The sequence below is a fragment of the Octopus sinensis genome, unplaced genomic scaffold, assembly GCF_006345805.1.
Source record: "Octopus sinensis unplaced genomic scaffold, ASM634580v1 Contig10970, whole genome shotgun sequence".
NCBI lineage: Eukaryota > Metazoa > Mollusca > Cephalopoda > Octopoda > Octopodidae > Octopus > Octopus sinensis.
In genome coordinates, this window is record NW_021832232.1 from 443,142 (window position 1) to 465,336 (window position 22,195).

Here is a 22,195-nt window from a genome sequence, read left to right on the forward strand (position 1 = left end):
ATTTGCTATCCAAAAAACAGAAAATATGGTTTATTAAGTTTAAACTAAAAATGTTAGAATTGACAAAATAAGCCAATTAATTAAAAAATAATTTACTTTTTATAAAATAACTAAATATAATATAAAATAAATTAGTTTCAGTTGGTTTTCTAGTACATGTGTTCTATGTCTGCATTGATTGCAACTGTCGATCGAATAAACAGTAGAAATAAAAAAAATAATCAAATATCAAAACGAATAAATTTCCTTTCTGGATCTAAAGTGAAAAAAACCGTTTTAAAACAAACTAAAAAAGTTGCCTGCAAAAAAATTCCGGCTCCCAGAAGAGGTCTAAAAAAACTCAAATACAGCGAAATTATAAACAACCAAGCTTTTCAATTTATCGAAGTGGACTTAAATAATCTCCAACCTCCTGAATCTTGGTTCGGCAGAGAGTCTGTTGATGATCTTTCCTATATCCAAAGACATATATCTCGCGTACAAAGCGAAAAAAAACAAAATTGGCTGAATTCGTCACTTTTTCAAAGTCCAGTAAAAAAGCTCCCTCTTCCTGCTTTTTCATTTTCTTATCCACTGAATGGAGGTATTTTATATTTTTATTTTTAGTAAATCAAATTGTACTTGAGGGAAATGATTTGCCGCCGACTTTTTTGGGGTGTTCGATGATGGAAAACAACAGCGATTTGGTAGATGCGAAGGACATGTTTTTTTTAATGTTTGGATCGAAATGAAAAATATTTTTAAATCATTTCAATTCTTAAATTTGTATTGATGTAGTACATATATATAAATCACAATATAATAAAGAATAGATTGATTTATTTTATATTTTAATGGTTTTGTGGTAAATTTATATAACCAAAACAGGTATTAGATGGAAAGTTAGAAATTAATTTTGCCACGCAGAAATGACTTACACTAGTAAAAATCATATCTAGGAATATTTTAATTAACGCTATAAATTAGGTTTGATGCAAAAATATGTAAAAAAGAATAAGACAATAAATAAAATGTTATTAAAGTCGAACATGTGCCGTTTGCTGTTTCAATCGTTTTTTCATTAGCTCTGAACGTCTCGAAAGTTACTGATTCAACGTGATTATTTTTTTGTCTTAGCGCTGTTAGCGTTACTACTCTGATCAAATGTGATCGAGATAACATTTACCAACAAAAGAAACAAAGAATATCTCATTCTTAGGAAATTCGTGATTCCGTCGGCCTTTGCCGTTATCTCTGATTGACCGACTCGATTTTTTGCGGAAACCCGACGCCTTGAGAGCTTTTCGAACAGATTATAATGGCTAAACGAGAATGGTATGACTAATTTAATTTTCCCAGACCGCCTTTACGCCCACTGCTTTGTAAAGGCAGCCCACCACTTAGTTTTTGGAAAATTAGATTATTCTACGGAGTGAAACGTTCGGTTGGCAAAATTGCACGATTGGTTTAAACAATTCGTCGAATGCGTTGTCCAAATGGCTCACTTGCCTTCTGGCTCACTGGCGTGCGGTTCCTCTATGTTAGGGTTGGGGTTAGTACTGAAGTACTCTCTTATTACACCGTTTCGGTCAGAACTTGAAATTCGACAACTGATTCGTCAAGTTGGACTGAAAACTTGCGTTCTCTGAGAATAAAATTAAGAGTTCAATTTTCATAGAAATTAATCAATTCTTCTTCGTATAGTGTCGTTGCTTAATGGAATAGTCTTCATAATATTGAAGAATCTTTTTGTAAGATATCGTTATATAAATTAAAACAAGGCGGATGACATTTTCTGCAATCGAATGGCATTACCTATAATTAAAAAATTATGCAACCAGTTTTTGCGATTATCTCTGAACTTTATATGAATAAGATAATCCAGAGACATTTTGAGATATATTTTATTAAAGATTGACGGTAAGGTGTTTTTATTTTCAAAATTCTTTTTAATCTAGAAAAAAGTCTGGCTTTTTTCAATTGAATTATGATGTTTTGCTTTAAATGTTCAATCAAACGAGACGGTTTCATTGCCTCATTCAAGAAAATTGTACCACATTGAAGACAAAGTGGTTTATTAGGATCTTGAGGATCTTTAATAAATCCAAGAGAAATATATTCATCTTTATAATTCTGACTTTTTTTTGAACCGACCCATAAAGATAACTAGAAATCACGCTTAGAAATTTAATTAAATATAATAAAAAATATCATATTTTAATAAATATTATTAGACTCGATTATATATCTTTATTTTTCAAAGATTATCGACTTCTACATAAGATTTTAATTTTTAAATATTAGCAATCAGCCATCGCCCCCCTGGCAAAAAAAAATCGCCCCTAGGGGGCGAATCGCCACCGTTGAGAACCACTGCTCTAAGTACTCTCTTATTACACCGTTTCGGACAGAACTTGAAATTCGACACTCGCTTTATCGTGGTTCCTCTTTGTTAGGGTTGGGGTTAGGGTTGGGGTTAGGAAAATTAGATTAGATTATTTTACTTGATTTAAAGAATAAAAGATAATTACTGTACTTGAGTATTTGAAGTTGGTTATTTTATTAGTATGAAAATATATATTACGTTCATATCTATTTGAGAAAGCAACACAAAATAATTCCCAAATATTAAGTAATTTGTGGTTTGGACTTGGAGATATATTTACTAAATATCGTCTTTTACTACTATATGCTAATCCTCGATTGTCCCTATTTTATTCACATGGATTAAAAATTTTCGTTTTTGAAGTACAGTGGGGCAAATAACTCATGGAACGCCTATCTTTTTTTTAACTTGACATGTTTTATAATGATTAATATTTTTGATAGCTTTTATAACTTTTATAATGAAATCATGTATTCTTTTTAACCTATTTTCTATTAATTATTTTCATGAATTTCAAATAAATATCATTGAAACTGCACTTTATTTGAAAAATATCAAATTTTATTTGGAAAAAAGTGATGGGACTATTAAAGAAATATGAATTTTTTCTGCTATAAGATATTTATCTTTTGATAGCTTCTTTCTGTATGTTATTTTATCAGTATGGCTCTATTTAATAGAGTCTATTGGATCTCTAATCTATTTCTCCGAATGATATCAAAAACAGATTCCTTTAGCCAATTTCTCCGAATGATAACTACCCTTAGATCCTATGTACTCCAGGTCGCTCTTTTGTCCAGGCAACACACCACTTGGTCATTGGAATTATTTTATTTAAATAAAAGAATATATTTTATTTGAATATAGTTTGTGGTGTGATGGGAATCCACTATATGGTGATGAGTGTTCTAAGACGATAGAATGGAGGAAAATATATGGAAATCGCAGTGTCGAGCATGTTGTCATGTGACTACAAAAAGGCTCTAGAATACTGTCTTCTCGGAATCGACGAATTTGAGAAAGCTCTCGAATGTTAAGAGAACATTTGATTAAATTAGGCGAAGTCAAGTCCAAGTCCCACAAGGACAAACTAACAGCCAAAATAGCAGAATATATTTCCATGGGGGAAGACGCCAAGAGAAGACTTAATTCCCAACGCCCAACAAAGCCTGATGTGCCCACCAAAGATGATTCCCCACCTAAAAAGAAAGAGAAACCCCATTTTGAGAAGCCTGTTGCCTCTGATTGGGTAGCAATGGACAGTCCGAACGTTCATTGGTCTGATATAGCAGGATTGGAGGCAGCCAAAGACTCTCTGAAGGAAGCAGTGGTGTTGCCAATATGTTTTCCACACATGTTCACAGGTGAGGACAAGGAGAGTGATGAATAGGCAAGAGGAAGCCATGGAAGGGGATTCTGCTGTATGGGGTATAGTATTTGTATGATGGGAGCCTCCGGGGACAGGAAAGTCGTATTTGGCTAAGGCGGTGGCCACGGAATCGCGGAATTGTGCCTTCTTTTCTATATCGGCGTCAAGTCTGCTGTCTAAGTGGGTGGGGGAGTCGGAAAAGTAGAATCGTGTCCATTATATAGAAATGTGAGGAATTTATTCGAAACAGCCCGTTCTGGAAGGTCGGCGGTCATTTTTATAGACGAAATTGACTCTCTTTGCTCAGCCCGCGGGGATGGCGAGTCTGAGTCAGTCCGTCGGATTAAAACCGAATTGTTGGTGCAGATGGACGGGGTGGGGAAGGAGTCGGTCCTCGTCTTGGGAGCCACCAACCTCCCCTGGCAATTAGATCCGGCTATTCGTCGTCGATTAGAGCGGAGGATTTACATTCCCTTGCCTTGCCTCTCTGCCCGTCTGAGGATGCTTAGACTTAATTTGGATAAGAATAGGCATTCTCTCTCAGATCAGGACTTTGCTTGTTTGGCCAATCAGACTGACGGGTTTTCGGGGGCTGATATTTCTGTGCTTGTCCGCTCGGCTCTCATGCGGCCTGTCCAACTCGTCCAGACTTGTCCCCATTTTGTCCGGGTACATTCCACCCACATTCTCAGCTTGAGGACCACTCTGGATACTATTGGACTCCCTCTCCTTCTTCTGCTCCAGGGGCGAGACAGATCACGTGGGTGGAGTTGAAGGATCAGAGAGTTGTTGAGCCTCCTGTCTCTATGGCTGACTTTGAGGAGGCTCTCCGTACTACCAAGCCTACAGTCGACACTCAATATTTGGCCAAGTATGATCAGTTCACTGCCCAGTTTGGACAATATGGAATATAATTGTTAATTCTAATTAATTAAATTTTGAATAAAATAAAGTGTACCCGCGTGATGTTTGAGGTCGTGCTTGAAAAGTCTTCATTGTTTAAGAAACTGTTGGACACACTGAAGGACCTGATAGAGGAGGCCTCGTTCGACTGTTCTCAGGACGGAATGACCCTACAAGCGATGGACAGTTCTCACGTGGGACTGGCATCTCTGTTGTTGAGCCCTGCGGCCTTCTCCTCATATCGATGTGACCGCAACATATCCCTGGGAGTAAAGATATCACAGTAAGAAATGAGTGGACTATCATAGACTGTGGAAAGTGTTTCGATGCATCAGCAGTGATGACAAACTGACATTAAAATGTGAGGACGAGCCCAACTGTCTCCTCATCGAGTGCGAAGATGGTAGAGGAGGGTGACATTGTAGAGTCCGAGTCCTGTTCCAGTTACGAAGTGGCACTCATCAACATCGACCAGGAGCATTTGAGTATTCCCGTTAGTGAGTCCCCACATTCTCTAGGAGATCGAATATGATGCCCAAGTCCTCATGAGTTCTGCCAGGTTTCACAGAATCTGTAAGGACTTTACTCAGTTCTGTGACGAGGTGACCATTCGTTGTGATCAGAATACTGTCACCTTCATCTGCGGGGGTGACACTGTCAAGGGTATTACTCCTCCTTTACCACAGCCGAGGTCGCCTTGTCCCAAATCAGTCATGTCGACAAGGAGGACACTGTCACTATTGATATTGAAAATCCTGTCACTGTCAAGTTTTCTCTTCGTTTTTTGTCACTTTTCTCCCGTGCTTCCGCTCTGTCGCCCAGGATGGTTATTTCTGTGTCTAACTCCAGTCCACTTTGTAGTTCTTTTATTTATTCCAGCTGTTGAGTATGATTTGGCTACTGACGACCCCGCAGACAAGAGCGTCCTCAAGTTCTTCCTTGCTCCCAAGGTCGATGATGTTCTTTAATTTGTACTTTTTCTACTTTACTGATTTGTTTTGGCGGCCATTTTTATTGTGAAAGTTTTCTCATTTTTTCTTTGCTGCTAGTGAATGTAGAGAATGGTTGTAATTGTTATTTTTTGTGTCGAGTTTTTGAGAACGGGTGGTCTAATATTTAATCAGATCATTATTTATATAACAACTTTATTTAAACAAACATTAGAAATCTGTATGGGTAGAAAACTGCATTAATGTTGATGTCATATCCTTAACTATATTCGGAAGAAATTTACGAACAGTTTAACAAATAATAAAAATCTTTTATTAGATCAATGAAAAATTGATTTCTAATTACATTATTAAACAACGGAAACAAGGTGTTAATTAAAGACACATAAATGCACAATGTTTTTATTTAATTCTTTCTTTTTTGTTAACTGAAAATTTTAATTGGATAAAAGAATATGCGAATTTAACCCCAAAAACTTACGCCCACTCAGTCTAGACAGGAAAAAACCATAGCTAGATAAAAAAGTCGTGATTCCGTCCTGCTTTTTGCCATTATTTCTGCCAAGACTTACCGACGAGAGCTTTTCGAACAGATTATTAATGGCTAAACGAGAATGGTATGACTAATTTAAAAATCAAAAATTAAAAAGAAATTCAGAACCAAAATAAACATATAAGGGGCGTGGCATTAGTGCGGCGTCATGCGCTTATGGATCTCTCCAAGAGCCTGAATTTAGTCTATTTTAGAGCATTTGTCAATTGTCGTGGTTCGTACGTCGACCACGTAGCCAATCAAAGGAAAAGGAGTGTAAGGATCCTTAAAAGCCTAACCAGTTTCTATGTAGGTCCGGGAACGTACATGTACAGAACGTGTGTACAGCCAGTTCTCACATATGGCTATGAGGGCTGGTTCGATACGGAAAAGAGTGACTACCTTGTCGAACAGTTGAAAAAGACAAGACGTTTTGCATTGAAACTGGCTTATGGAGTACAACTTGACGAAAGGCTAGAAGACTCGCAAAAATCCTCTGTACTTATCATTCGGATGGTCCTGAAGAAAAGTTATGTTAAGTAATTATAATTGGAGTTAGCATGGAAAGAGACACTTCGGGGCCTTGTTTTTTTATCTCAACGTTAATGATCTTTCCTTGTTTTTTGGTTTTGGTTATGCTTGAACAATAAAAAAATATTTTAATTTCTATTAACATATAAGAATATGGCACAATGGATTCTGTTGAGAAATTCAAATTTATTATGGAAAATGATGAAGGAATATTTTAATTTTAAAATCGCGTTGTAAAAAGTGTTAAAAGATTAAACGATGAGAGGGCCAGGGGCCTGACGGATCGCCAAACTGTTCCCCCGGATTACGGCGATGAAGAACCGTTGGAAAAGCCACAAAAATTGGCGACCTCAGTCATTTTCGGTATCCGTGCTAGAAAAATTTTAAAAACTCGAATACTCAATTGACCTTTTAGGGTAACTTAACTATCAAAGTCTAATTTTTGTTCAAATCAAAACATAAAAATGATTAAAATGTCACTTAAAAAAAATTTTATCTAAAATGAAATGTTTAAAAAATTATTTAAATATTGAACTATATCTTTGTACATATTTCTTTAATTTTTTTAATTAGAATTTTTTTAATAATTTTTATTTAAATAGTTTTGTGGTTTTTTATTACTTATTAACTTGAGCTTCATTATTAAGCATTAATTTGTTCTAATGAATAACGGTTTTATAATTTTTCACATGCTTTCCTAGATTTATTAATATGCGGCGGCTGTCACTTACAGTTTTTTTTGACAAATATTTACGACTTTATTAGACACAAAAACGACTGTTCAAATGGCAATTTATATTAATTTCTATTTTTAGTGTCAGTCATTAACGATTCCGAATCTTTCGAAAAACATGAATCCCCTCAAAAAAATGAATTTACCCAAAAAGATGTTTTTCGCGATAAAGATATTTCCCCGCATCTTAACCAAAACAGTGTTCCTCGAAAACACGACATAATAAATATTCTTGGTCTCGCGGAAAAACAATCGCAGGAAATGAATACAACGCCTGAAAAACCACCGATAAAAAACTTCCTCTGTACGTGGTGTAATCAGAAATTTAAACAAAAAATTCACTTACAAAAACACGAATATAAACACACCGGTGATAAGCCCTACAAGTGTTTGGAATGTGACTATTCCACAGTTGAGAGGTCTCATCTTAAGGTTCACATCCGCATTCACACTGGTAACTATTTTTTACATTGCAGGCGAAAAACCATTTAAGTGTACTTCATGTAGTTATGCCACAGCTCAAAAAGGAACTCTTAGATTACATTTAAGGAATCGGCACGGAGCTGCAGTTTATGAGTGTAACAAATGCACTCTTAAGTTTTTCTACCGCTATCAGTTGTCGACTCATCTTCAAAAACATACCTAAATATCGTTTATATTCACAATATTTATTTTTTGCTTAGAAATATATACTTGTGTTCTTTCTAGATAAAAATAAGAAAAAATCTGGGTTAGTATAGATTTCCAAATAAATTTCATTATGAAATTTGATTAATTAGGTTAGTGAATTTTTGTTTTAAATTTAATTAATCAGCTTTAGCAATTAAACTCCTTTAGTTTTTTTATTAGAAGCTTCAATTTGTGGTTTTTCTATCGACTTTGAGGTGGAATTGTATTTTACTTAAATTATTTTTGTATAGCACGTAACAAATTAATACTCTTAAAGTTAAATGATATGTTTGATATGTTAAACTGAATTCATATAAAACAAGTTTTTATCCGGCCTAGATCCAAGTAAAGATTTCGACGTAAGCTTTACATCTTTTTAGAAGACAGCATACATTGTTATAGATAGAAACATTTTTATGACCATAGATTTCAGTAGTTTTAACTTTAATCTTTTGTTCTGAACTTGAACTTAGTTACAAAATAAAATTATAATATACCATTCCAATAACTCAAGATAGATTCGAAGCGGAAGAGATATCTTAATTTATGATAATTAGATTAATCAATTTTCGATAATAAACTCAGTACGTATTCAAGTGCGTTGAAATCATTGACACCCTAAGTCATTGTCTGACTTTTATCAGAAAAATGTGAATTCTATTTTATATAGATGGAGAAACAGGAATCTTGTATTATTGAATCAAGTACAAAAAGTTTTTGATCATTTTGTGCTAATATATTTTTATCGGTCATATGCGTTATTTTAAATATTTGCCGATTCACGTCTGCCTATATATTAATTTTCTTCGATGTTATCATAATGCAGTCTGCAGGAAACTTTTACAATATTCCAAACATTAAAAAGCATTCATTTTATGTGAGGTATCGTCTGAATGATTTAATGCTTTAAAATTAGAACACTTTTCTCGTTTGATCAAAAATCAACAAACTCGACTAGTAATAAATACCTTTACTTCAAATGCGGAGACATACTACACGTAATAAACTCAACTGACATGGATTGGTGGCTTGCCTGTCATGTTGATGACGAAAATAAGGCAAATTCTTATTTTTTAATTCCCAGCCGTAATAGGTCTAATTTTTTCAATTAGAACTTTTTAGAGCTACGAAAATGCTTAGCTGTAAAAGAAAAAAAGTGAGATTTAATTTTTCACCGGAAAAAGTTATCATTACATCAAGAATTTATTAGGAATCGGAAGAAAATCATTCGTGCTTAGATGGACTTTTTAGTTGCTTTCCTGGAGAAAAAAGGCAAAATTCTAACGAATTGAACAGTAAGTATCATTTTTCTAATTATGCAAGTAACTTTACCAAAAGATGTCTCAACTCCGTACGTTGTTGTAACGAAAGTCAAAAGCGGTAATAACCATCATTTAATTCCTAGATTTTAAAAGACCTTTAATCATTTATGGACCTGATACATATAAATTTTACTATGATTTAGCATCAAGTGAACCAAAAAAATATGCAGCGCCAATACCACGTATATTCATTGTTTTTATTTAGATACGACGAGAAAGCCTAGACCTAATGAAGTTGATGGAGTAGACTATTACTTTACAAGCGAACAGACATTTAAAAATATTAATTTTATAGAAATTGGAAGATATAATAAAAATAAATATGGAATATCTGCATCAGAGATAATAAAAATCCAAAATGTACAGTTATTATTATTCACCAAAATAGAGAAATCAAATTTGTTTTCTTTGTATTGACCCCAACTCTATGATTCACTTAATAAGTTATAAAATATACCCAATCATTTTATTCATCAGAATTCCTTCCTATGAATATACAAGGTTTTATTTTATTTTAAATAAACAGATTTTTTAACTTTACAGAGCAAAGCGCCTTTAAAGTATACTCAGAAAATCTTAATTTTGAAAAAAAATATTCACATTTATTTACGGGTGAAATTTTTTATGGATTTTATTGTAGAAATTATAGAAGAGTTGACGTATACTGACGTAATATTAAAAATACAGGAAGCAATGATTCGACATAATAATGAAAATATCTGGATTTCTAGTTTATAATTTATTTTTTAACATATTAATTTTTGAATAATCCCGATTAACAATACTTATTTATTTCTTAACTGATGCAACCAAGTCTGATACATTTACTTTACTTTTTCTAATAATTAAATGTGGTAAAATTTAACGCAAAAACTATGAATAACGATAAAATGTAATGATTTTTTATTAACCTAAGTAACCCTGCCATTTAAAACGTGCTGATAAATTATTCATGAGTTGTTAATTGTGAAAAGCACTGAGTCTTTTGCGCATTTTCTCGTTTGACTCTAATGAACTCAGTGCGGTCCTCTAGATAAAGCCTTTCTTGTTTATTGAATCATATTTTAACTCAAATGAAGTTTAAATTGAGTGACAAGAGCTTGATTGTAAATAGGTACAAATTTATTATTTTAGTACTGTCTTTGTCCCACACACGTCGCCATATGTCTTTCCAGAAGTTTAAATTCCGTGTTACATAAAAAATCAAATGAACTGTAGAATTCTGACAAAGCTGCGCCATTTGAGTTCCTTGTTTCTTTACTATGAGCACCAGTAAAATTTATTATCCTTACGACGTGTTTTCACTTTCGCATGCCAGTCACCTGAAAGGAAAATGAAAGAAGCACGTATATCACCTATAGCCACGGCAAGATTCGAGTAAACATTTTCGACTTCTTTAGAAAATTTCTCATTGTTAGTGCATATAGGTTAATGATTGTCTGAGCGTTTTCCCGGCATTACCTGTAAGAGACTGATGTCCTGTCAGTGATTCTCTAGCATTTGTAAATTAAGTTGACATAGCGCTTATTGATTGCAAATCCACCTCATAGTGTTTACATTCTGGTTTTGATGAGATAATTATCTATATGATTCAACAATCTTATCAAAATCCCTGTTGGGCTTAGGCAAGCAACTAAAACTCCATATGTTCCATATGTTAGGTTTTCAGTCAATTATGTTCCTTGTAGTGAGAAGGAAATTCCTCTGACATTGAACTTCATAAGTACGAACTCTCCAGTATGTGTATTAAACATTAATGCAATAGAGAGACGTCACCATCTCAGAGAGTTTCTATTTAAATGGTATTTTTCGAGGTTTTATGGGATTTTAGAGATCGAGTCTCGCGGAAGATTGTCATTCCGTAGGATCTCTTACGTCACCATGGCCAACTGCTGCAAATCAAGGAGAAGTGAGCTTGTGGAGCGAGGCCTTTGGGTAAACGGAGTCCAATTTCTCCAAACCTCACCAAGAATTTTCCATTACTTTGGCAAATATCATCGAATTCAAAATTAAGGGTCAACTTAGCTGATGGTTTTAATGACTTGTCAAGGTTTGATACGATATAGGCATAAAGATAGCACGGAAAGCAGTGTGATGTGTATAAAACCATAGAAATATATTGCTCTTCAGCAAGCAGAAAGACCTGTGAGTTAACACGAAGAAGGCGATCTGTTAGTCTGTAGAGCTGTACGTCTGTTAAAGACAGGGCACACAAAAATACATGAGAACCAAAAGGAAAACCCAGAAACTCGCCTCCAACATTTCGATAACCGATAAGTCAAGGGGAAACAGATATTGAAAGCCGCACGAAACATTCACGTTCTATTTCGGTTTCCGCCAAATTTTTCGAGATAAATTAAAATTATTTTCCTAAGTAAAAGGACCTAACTTTTTGAATGCCTCTAAACATACAAAAAAACTAAGTAGATTTAATCAAAATCAAAGAACCAAGGAAAACAGAGTAACTAACAAATCTAATCAACTTCCTCTAATTGAGACGGTTCTTCGACATCGGCAGCAACAGGCGCGACTTGTTCGGATGTATTCTCGGCCTCATCGATTTCAACATCTAGTAAGAATAAAAACAATAAAATACCAAGAGCGCAGGCCACAATAGTATTAATGGCAGAAATAAACTTGGAAATATTTGGTACAGAAAATCCACTTTGTACAGCAGCTTGAGTATGAAGCAAATCAATAGATTTAAGCAAAGCAGTAGAATTTTCGTTTTCTTTATTTTCCCTTTGCAAACCAATAATAATAGGATGGTAAGGATTAAGCTCCATCTTCTTTTTTGCACTCATATATCCCATTGTGGACTTGTCACGAAGGGCCTGATTTTGCATGATCCTTTCCATGTTAGCAGACCACCCATATTGAGAGGTTACAATGCAGCAGGGCGACTTCTGAAGACGATTACTGACATAGACTTCTTCAATAGCTGTTCCAAGATGAGCCTTGATCTTTTCACAAAGAGGTTTAAACTCTTCTTTCAATTCCTCTAATTTCTTCTGCTCATCCTCGTCAACCGGGAGTTTAAAGTTCTCTTTGGTAACATCAACCAAGTTATTCCCCTTATAATTTTTGATTTTCTGAACTGCATATTCGTCAATCGGATCAACAAGATACAAAACTTCATATCCCTTTCTATTCAGCTGCTCAATGGACGAGTTCAACGAAACGGAGGCAACATCCTCACCACATATATAGTAGATCTCATTTTGCTTTTCCTTCATTCTCTTCACATAGGAATCAAAATCAGTTAATTCTGTTCCTGATTTATTCGACTTGAACATTACAAGCTCAACCAGTGTCTCCTGATTGGTGGAATCCTCATGGATACCAAGCTTGACGCTCTTGTGGTACTGTTCGTAAAATTTCGCATACAACTCTTTATTTTGTTTCATTTCGAGTAACATGTCCAAAACTTTTTTAACAATGTTCTTTCTAATAACTTTGAGAACTGTATTGCTCTGCAACGTCTCTCTTGAAAGGTTGAGAGGCAAGTCGTTGCTATCAACCAACCCCTTCAAAAAGTTCATATATTCAGGGACAAGCTCATCACACTCGTCCATTATAAAGACTCTTCGGACATATAACTTGATTCCAGATTTCTTCTTCTTTGTTTCAAAAAGGTCAAAAGGAGCCCTCTTAGGCACATAAATGAGAATTGTGAACTCCAACTGTCCTTCCATAGAATAGTGCTTCACTGCCAAATGTTCTTCCCAATCATTTGAAATCGACTTATAGAACTCGGCGTATTCAGTCTCGGTAATATCTGAGGGACTTCTAGTCCAAATCGGCTTGACTTTATTAAGCATTTCCATCTCATTATGCTTTTCCTTGATCTTTTTCGTCTTCTTTCCTTTATTCTCTTCAGCCTTCTCCATCTCTTCTTCGTCCAATTCTTCTATTTTCGGCTTATCATCTTCTTTCTCGCCTTCTTCCTCGTCATCAGTAACTTCAATTTCACGCTCTTTAAGGACTCTCAAATTTATTGGGTAGGAGATGAATTCAGAATGTTTCTTTACGACTTCTTTGAGTCTCTTTTCCTCTGCAAACTCAAGTTTATCTTCTTTCAATTTGAGAATAACAGCAGTTCCACGGTTAAAACCCGGATAAGGATCACATGTGCTCACATTAAATGTCCCATCTAATGTGCTCTCCCACAAGTGTGCGTCGTCGTCGTTACTTTTGCTAATTACTTTGACATAATCAGCAATCAGAAAGGCCGAATAAAATCCGACACCAAACTGTCCAATCATGGTCAAATCGTTACCCTCCTAAATTAAAGTAATTTAGGTAATCGACCATACCGTCTGAGATTCCAAAAAGGCTCTAGTTCCTGTATGAGCGAGGGTTCCAAGATTCTTAATAAGCTCACATCTGGTCATTCCAATTCCGGTGTCAATGATTGTTAAGGTTCCCTCGGCTTTGTCTGGAATCATCTAAACATATTTTATTAATGAAACTAACATCAATTTTGAGTTCCTCGCCAGTACTGAGCTTTGAGGGATCACTTAGACTCTGAAAGCGAATCTTGTCTAGAGCATCGGAAGAATTTGAAATAAGTTCTCTGATAGCAGTTTCGGGATATTTATAAATGGAATTGCAAAAGAGGTTCAAAATTCGCTTAGAATCAGAAGCAAATTCATAAGTCTGAGCGGCACACATGTCGAATATGTCGTTCACGCTATCTAAAATTAGCTTTTATAGAAAAGCACGTTGAGAAGTTTCCAGCTCATTCTATACTTTATATAAAGTTTCATATTTAGGTTTGCCATCAACATTTTTGAAAATATTAAATTTATATTATATCAAAAATATAAATAATTGCTTATTTATTCAATCCAGTCTCATTGCAATTCTTTTTCTATGTCCAAAAAAATACAATTTACTCTATTACATTAGCGTTAAGTTTATGACGAAGAAACAATTTCACTATTATTTTGATGGCGCAAAACCTGGCTGTTATAGCTCTAAACAATCGATTGGAGATTTTAAAAATTCATTTTAGACAGCGCTTGTTAGACAGCTCTGGCCAATTGTTGTTGAGACTCCGTGTTTTTGGGGACAAAGTTAATTATTTCAAAAAACTTGGTCACCCCTGTTCATTAAGCTACAAGGATCGTAGGGAATTTACTTTCCTAATTTAAAGAATCATGTTGGCCGTTGTGCTTGAGAACAGCTGTTCCATCCACTTCGTTGACCGATTAAGTTAATTCCAAAACGCTTTTCTCCTAAATGTTTGATGTTTAATAAAATAATTTCAGACAGCTAATGACAAAAAGTAGGTCAATCAACTAAATTCGCCTATCTATAATTTATTCTGTCGGGCCTCACGCTGGCGATCAGGGTGACCTTCATAGTTGACAACGTGACTTACATTGTTTAAAATTCAATTAAAAACAAAAATTATTTTTTTGGAATGGGAAGAGACCGGACTGGATCACTGTTTCCCTTCAACAAAGGAAAGCCACTCACCTGGGACGCCACGTGTATGGATTCATTCTTGTCTCAGAACCTGTTGATGTCCGCATCCACCTCGCTTCAACTGCTGAATGCAAAAAGATGGGGAAGTACTCTTCACTTGCGGAGAAGTATCAATTTTTCCTTTCGTTCTTGAGACTTTTTTTCATTGGGAGGAAAGGCAATCAGCTTCATTCAAGAGATCGGGTCTCGGATGTCTACATTTACAGGTGACGTCCGCGAATCGAGATAGTTTTTGAGGGGCCTCTCTTGCAATAGTACGCTCTCTTATGTAAAATTTCCAAGGAATACCAAATTTAAAACCTTTCTATCTACACATTTCAATTTTTATTTTTGTCACTGTCGGCTACATTTTCAAAGTAACTACATATTCCAAAAAAACATTGTTCAAAAAAAACGTGACCAAAATTCGATTAGTAATTAATATGCTTCCCTTTCGTCTTATATACTTCCAGAACTCGTTTGTGGAAGCTTAGAACATATTTTCTTATTAGTTCCGGGGGGAGGTTGTTCCAGATTTTCAAAACTTCTTGCTTTAAAGTTTCCTTATCAAGCCTTCCCATATTGCGTAACTGGAACTTTATATAGGCCCACACATGCTCGATTGGATTGAGATCTGGACTTTGTGCAGGCCAATTAATTGTTTTGATTTTTTCTTCTTCAAGAAATTTCCTTGTGACTCGAGCTGTATGCTTTGGGTCGTTGTCGTGCATAAACTCAAAGTCAGTTAAACTCATTTCTCCGGCGGATTGGTTTAAATTTTGTGCTAAAATTTGCACATAATGCGCAGCCGTCATAATTCCGTCAATAAAAACGAGCCGGCCTACTCCATTGGACGAAATACAGCCCCAAGCTAGAACACTTCCTCCTCCAAATTTAACTGTAGGTAAAAATTTTACCGAACATATTGTCAACATTTGACGGAACTAGAAGCGGATATATCTCTTAGATTCAAAGATTTGTTTGATTTGGAATTTGAAGCATGGATGATTGATCCGTTTTCATATGTGCCAGAAGACATGAACGAAACAATCCAAGAAGAGATAATTGAATTGAAATATAATGAAGAATATATTCACAGATTTCAACAGGATGGTATCTCTAAATTTTGGCAATCAAAAGATTTACAAATGAAATTTCCAAATTTATGGAAGGAAATGAGTAATGTACTATTGACATTCCCTACCACTTATTTAGTTGAAAGTGGATTTAGTTTTGTCAATCATAATACACAATGTGAAAGAAATAGACTGGAAGTGTGTTATAGAGGCGATATACGCCTAAAGTTGAGCGGAATTAAACCCGACATTGAATATTCAGCGAGTAAACATCAATATCAAGGGTTTCACTAATAATTTTTAATAAAAATTCAATTTTTTACATTTGATTTATTATTTTATATTTTGATTTTTGAGTTATATACAAAAAACAACCAATTAAGGGACAATGCCCAAAAATTTTTAAATTGTATGTGGACAAGGGGGCGATAAAATTTCAAAGAGGGCGATAAAATTTCAAAGGGGGCGATAAGATATCTAAGGGGGCGATGAACAAAAAAAGGTTGAGAATGCCTGGGTAAAATGTTGGCCGAATGATATCTTTCACCGCGAAAATATCGAACATTATTTCTTTTATTTGCTGAAAATAACTCAAATTTTGTTTCATCGGAGAAAATAATTTTGCCTAGATCTTCAGACGAGATCCCTAAATAATTTTCAGCAAATAATTTTCTCTTTAACACGTTTACTGGTCGTAATAACGGTTTTTTACACGGTTTTCGATTTTCTAGTCGAAAAGAATATAAAGCATTCCTTATTGTTGATCGAGAAAGTCGTAAATTGTGCTCAGATTCAATGTAATTTGCAATTTCTTGTAAAGTGGAAAAAAGATTTTGATCATATTTCGTCAATATTGCGTTTTTAATCGCCAGAGTAAGTTTTTCTGGACGACCAGAACCAACGGGACGTTCAAAAGGCAGTCCGTTTTTTATTTTCGCGCTGACTTGCTGCACAAAAGATTTTGAAACATTGAATTCTTTGGCGATTGTTCTTTGTGAGCATCCTCGCCTTAAGTGTTCCGCTATTGAATATTTTTTGATCAGGAAACTTTGAGATGACATCGTGCTGTATTTTGAAATTAATTTTTCTCTCGGTCCAAAAACTGAAAAGTTCCTTCGCAAGCTCGGAGCCAAAATCTCAATGCGCACCCATGATCCTCGGGAGGCGAACTGGCTAATGCAACGGCTCTCGATTGCCATTATCCGGGGAAACAGTTTGGCAATCCGCCAGGCTACATATCCACCATAAACATACACCCCTCGACATAAATATTGGTGAATCTTCAACTTACTTCATTCATACAAAGAATGATTTAATTTTTTCTTCAGATATATTTTAAAATCTGATAAAATTGATAAAAATTAATTTAATTATTTAAATTTTGAAATTTTGTCTAAGAAATTTGGAAAAAACAACGACTTTCATTGGCATAAAATTTGGTTATTGTGAGATTAATATGTAGAATAACCTCCTTTTGCCGAATAGATCTCCCAACACCTTTTTTTCATTGACTCAACTAATTTTTCAAGTGTTTTTGATGGAATAGAATTCCAAATATCTAATAGATTTTCCTTCAGTGCCTGAATGTTCTCATTTTTTCTTTGCCTAATTTGAACCTTCATATAAGCCCACAAATGCTTTATCGGATTTAAATCCGGAGATTGCGAAGGCCATTCTAATTTTTTAATATGTTTTTCGCAAAAATATTGAATAATCATTTTGATGGGATGGCTGGGGTGAAAAATATAGTCAACAATCCTCATTTTTTGTGCAGAATATGGCAAATTATTTGTCAAAATAGATTGATATTTTGCAGCATTAAGCGTCTTGTCTATAAATACCAAATCGCCTACCCCATGATAGGAAAAACAACCCCACACCATGATTTTCCCTAATTTTTTATTACATCACAATTTACCTTTTTCAAATTTGACAGTTGGAGTAATATTTTAGGATTTATTTATTTAAAATTTTTTCTATACACAATTTTTCTTTTTTGGGTCGTTAATAATTAAAAAATACATTCATCAGGAAAGATTATTGATCCAAAATAATGGTCTGAAATTTAAAGAAATTTTTTGAATCTGGAAACCATGTGTTTTTTTGTTAGAAGTGGTTTTTTCTTTGCAATTCTTCCGAAAATTCCATTTTTATTTAAATTTCGTATTATGGTTCGAGACGAGACACGTGTTCCAGAAAACTTTTATATTTCATTAGAGAGTTCAGAAGCAGTTAAAGATGAATTTTCCTCTGATGTGCGTACCAAATGATTAATTTGCACATTATTCAAAATTGATAGTCTTCCAGAACCATGTTGGCGGTCATATGATCCAGTTTTATTGTATTTCTTGATAAAATTTACGACTGTTGAATATGGAACACCGGTTTCTTTAGAAATTTTAATATATGACATATTTAAGTCGTATAGCGCAATTATTTTCCCTTTCATAAACGAATCGAGAGTATTATATCTAAAAATATTTTTTTATTAAGATCAATCTCTAAATACTAGCATAATTTGACGGTTAAAATTTTATAACCAATTTTTATGTCACTAACCTAATTGCCGACATGCTTTAAATTTCTTGCAATATTAAAATTTAAATCTATTTTAATTATAAATACAAAATAAATATTATTTTAGAAGATCTAAAGGATCTTAAAGTATGAATTTATTCGTTTTTAAATGAAAAAAAGCAAGAAAGATTAAATAACCAAATTTTTTGTCGAGGGGTGTGATTCTATCTTTTCATTGATTATTATTGATTGGAAATAGTTAATATTTATTAAAGAAAAATCAAGTAATTGTAAAAAAAAGTGTAACAAAAATAAGTGGTCACGTTTTTTTTGAACAAAGGTTTTTTTAAAATACTTGGTTAGCTTGGGAATATAGCCGATCATGAAATAATAAATAATGAATCATGTAGATTAAATGATTTTAAATTTAGTATTCTTTGAAAATTTTTGAAAATAAGATACAAAAATTAAGAAAAACACATATTTTTAAGTGGTCACGTTTTTTTTGAACCGACATTAACCTGTCCGTTTTTCCAAACGTTTAATATCTCGATTAAGAAAACAAAATCAAATTCCACCATCGACTAAGTTATAATCATACTATGTTAATGGTATACAGATATTTGATTTCATAGAAATATAATTATCGTTAAGTACATAAATCTATCATATTTCGTATAAATTTGATCCCTTCTTATTTTACTTTATATGATATATAATGAATTATATCAAAAACCTGTAAATGAATATAATATCTGTTTATACTTCTATCAATAAAAGGACATTTGATGATGATGTAATTGATCGAATGAATCATAAAATTACTGTTATTATTCTGCTGGGATTTACCGCATTTATCACGTCTAAACAACACGTTGGGGAACCCATAAAATGTTGGTATTCTCCACAATTTAGAGGTTTAGATTCATTCTTATATTAAGTTAATTACATAAGATATGCTCAAGCAATATGCTGGATAACTAATAACCGTTATATGTCAAAAAATGATTCTGCTCGGATATCAGATCCAACAGTGTTTGACAATAGACCAAGTATTTTATATTATCAATGGGCTCCATTCATTTTGCTATTTTTAGCTTTTATGAACGTACTTCCAAGTTTGTTTTGGAAACACTTTCACAAAAAATATGGCCTTAATATTTCAAGTATCACAAAACATGCCAAGGCCTACAGTCTAATTGAATCCAAACCTTCCCAGAACAAGAACATAGATATTATAATCCAAAATTTCGACAGACTTTTCAAATTGAAAAAAATACCTACAAATATCATTCAAAAACGGAAAAAATTTCGAATTTTAAACCCACTTTCTGGGCATGAATATAGAAACCATTTGAGCATACTTTATATGACTACTAAAGCAATGTTCGTTGTCAGTGTTTTGTTGCAGTTAATCTTTATGGACGTCATTGTTGCTTATGGAAGACCAAAAGCGTTTGGCTTCCAAGTGCTTTTAAACACATTGTACAACCGTTCTATGGAAAATGAATACTTTCCACAAATTACATATTGCAATTTTAAAATAAGAGAAATTGGAATAAGGCATCTCTATACAGTCCAATGTATATTAGCAGCAAATGCATATATCAAAGTCATGTTTGTCTTCATTTGGTTTTGGCTTAGTTTCATGTTAATTGTCAACTCAGTAAGCTTTGCTAGATGGTGTTTCTTGCTCACAAATGTCAAGTTTAAATACATTTTGAAATATTTGGGTCCCCATTTCAAAAAAAATCCCGATAATAAGAAATATTTAAGAGATTTTATAGACAACTATATGTGTTCAGATGGAATATTTCTTATGAGACTTATTCAGGACAACTACAGCCATATATTTTTTGACAACATAATTATTCAAATGTTTTCAAATTTTGTTGAAAAAAACAAAAATGCTATTCAAGTATAAAAACGTAATACATTAGAATTATTCTTAATTGTTTCTTTTTCAAATCTAACTTTCAAAAAAATGTTTTAAATACGTAAAACAATAGTAACTCAAAAATTAAAAGTTTATAAAAATCCATGTTAAAGTAATTAATTAGCTTAATCTTCTCTTTTTGGGCCCATAATCCAGTGACCGTATGGGTGTGTTCTCGTCGAAGCACACTCCACATTCTGAGGCCGCCCTTGGTTGACATTCCGTTTCAGCTTTCTCCTCACTAGGTATCGATATACCATGCCTCTCTTCAGCCTGCATGCTCTCCAATGTCTTCCTCAGAACCACTGTCTGAATATATGCTCTCACTCTTTCTTCCAGCTTGCGGACATCAAGATGACCCTTGAAAAATCTTGAGACAATTCCATCCCAGGTCATTACAACAGGGATTACTTTAACTTTTGCGTGATGAATTGCTTCAAGTTCATTTGCCAATAAGTCATATTTGTGGAACTTCTCAACTTCGACCTGCTTGAGGCAATTTTGCGAAGTAATCCCAACTTCGATAAAAGTAATTGTATTCCTCATTTTGTCATGAACAAATATATCGGGTTTGTTATTCGCCACAGCTGTATCCGTACTAATCGTAGTATCCACACGAATCTCCACAAATTCATTGCTAACAACAGATTGAACTGAGTGTGTCTTTAGTTTCTTAGTTTTCCTTATTCCATATTGACGACAGAGATGTAAGTGAATACATCTGACTATTCGTTATGCCGTCTAAGATATGAGCTATTCAGCATTCTCCCGCACCTAGTTGCAAGGTGATCAACTGTTTTTCTTGCCGAGTTACAATGCGTGCACTTATTTTCTTCATTATCAAAAAACATGTTGCGGTCCTGAAGTAGACACAGTCTCCCTTCAGTCATGGGGGAATGATTTCCATTAACCAACCATCCAGAAGATTCACAAACATTTACTTCCGTGTCTTTCAGACATTGAAAAGTTTATATATAAAAATATTAAAATAGATAATACAGTGTTTTTCATATTATATTAACTAACTGAAGCACTTTTCGCATCAGAACCTGCTGATGTCCGCATCCGCCCCTGGATCTATTGCCACAACCGCGGAATGCAAAAAGATGCGGAAGTACTCCTCACTTATGAAAAAGTTCCAATTCCTCCCATTCGCAGTTGAGACTTCCGGTTCCTTGGGCGGTAAGGCAATCAGTTCGTTCAGGAGATCGGGTCTCGCATGTCTGCTCTCACAGGCGACGCCAGCGAATCAAGATGGTTTTTCGAGCGGATATCCTTCGCGACAGTACGCTCTAATTCTTTCTCGATCGCGTCGGCTTCTCGTGCATATTAAGTAGTCTGAAAATTGGATTAGTAATCTTTAAAAATCAATAAAAATATTCACTGAAACATACTCAAAAATTAATATAGGCCCACTCGAATATAAGCCCTATCATTTTTAATACTTATTATTATCGCACACCCCGTAGGAACATGAACAGAAAAAGTCATATTCCCACACGTGCCACATACGATACGACTTTCTTATCAATTTTCATCCAACTTCCGCGGTTTGAGCTGGCTGCGGTGTTTGTCCAGGTCATCATAGTTGTTCAGGGTTCTCCGCACAGATTAAGTCATGCTGCAGAACAGTCGGCAATGTTGTTCGAGTTCGTCAACGGAATTTTGGTCCATCTGTCAGAAAGTATTCTTCCATGGCCTGGTAGGCAGGTGTAGTTGGATCCATTCTCAGGATGTGCCCGAATAGCCTCCAGCGGCCGTCTATGATGTCCCGGCTAATTGGCAGGCCAGTGTTAACCATTTAAGACACGACGTTTTTT

At 34.4% G+C, this 22,195-nt stretch overlaps 5 protein-coding genes across 5 annotated transcripts; 2 read left to right on the top strand and 3 right to left on the bottom strand.

The window, feature by feature from the left end:
* The first annotated feature begins 3,395 nt into the window (after nt 1–3,395).
* On the top strand, nt 3,396–4,648 carry LOC115228807 (vacuolar protein sorting-associated protein 4B-like). The gene is given in 3 exon segments (XM_036499023.1): nt 3,396–3,729; nt 3,916–4,449; nt 4,452–4,648. Coding segments are annotated over 3 exon segments (1,065 nt in total).
* Nucleotides 4,649–6,446: 1,798 nt separating this feature from the next.
* LOC115228808 (zinc finger protein 148-like) lies at nt 6,447–7,875 on the top strand. The gene is made up of 2 exons (XM_029799293.1): nt 6,447–6,648; nt 7,466–7,875. Exons 1-2 carry the CDS (start codon nt 6,447–6,449, stop codon nt 7,873–7,875), a joined length of 612 nt encoding a protein of 203 aa, XP_029655153.1.
* A 3,973-nt stretch (nt 7,876–11,848) lies between these two features.
* LOC115228810 (heat shock protein 83-like) lies at nt 11,849–14,054 on the bottom strand. Its single transcript, XM_029799294.1, is given in 3 exon segments — nt 11,849–13,657; nt 13,691–13,819; nt 13,821–14,054. Coding segments are annotated over 3 exon segments (2,166 nt in total). The 5' UTR covers nt 14,049–14,054.
* Nucleotides 14,055–15,277: 1,223 nt separating this feature from the next.
* On the bottom strand, nt 15,278–17,121 carry LOC115228811. Its single transcript, XM_029799295.1, has 2 exons — nt 16,635–17,121; nt 15,278–15,744 (listed from the first exon to the last, which is right to left on the bottom strand). The coding sequence occupies exons 1-2, from the start codon at nt 17,119–17,121 to the stop codon at nt 15,278–15,280; spliced, it is 954 nt and encodes a 317-aa protein (XP_029655155.1).
* Nucleotides 17,122–20,495: 3,374 nt separating this feature from the next.
* LOC115228812 lies at nt 20,496–20,921 on the bottom strand. Its single transcript, XM_029799296.1, has one exon. It carries the CDS (start codon nt 20,919–20,921, stop codon nt 20,496–20,498), a length of 426 nt encoding a protein of 141 aa, XP_029655156.1.
* Between the last annotated feature and the right edge of the window lie 1,274 nt (nt 20,922–22,195).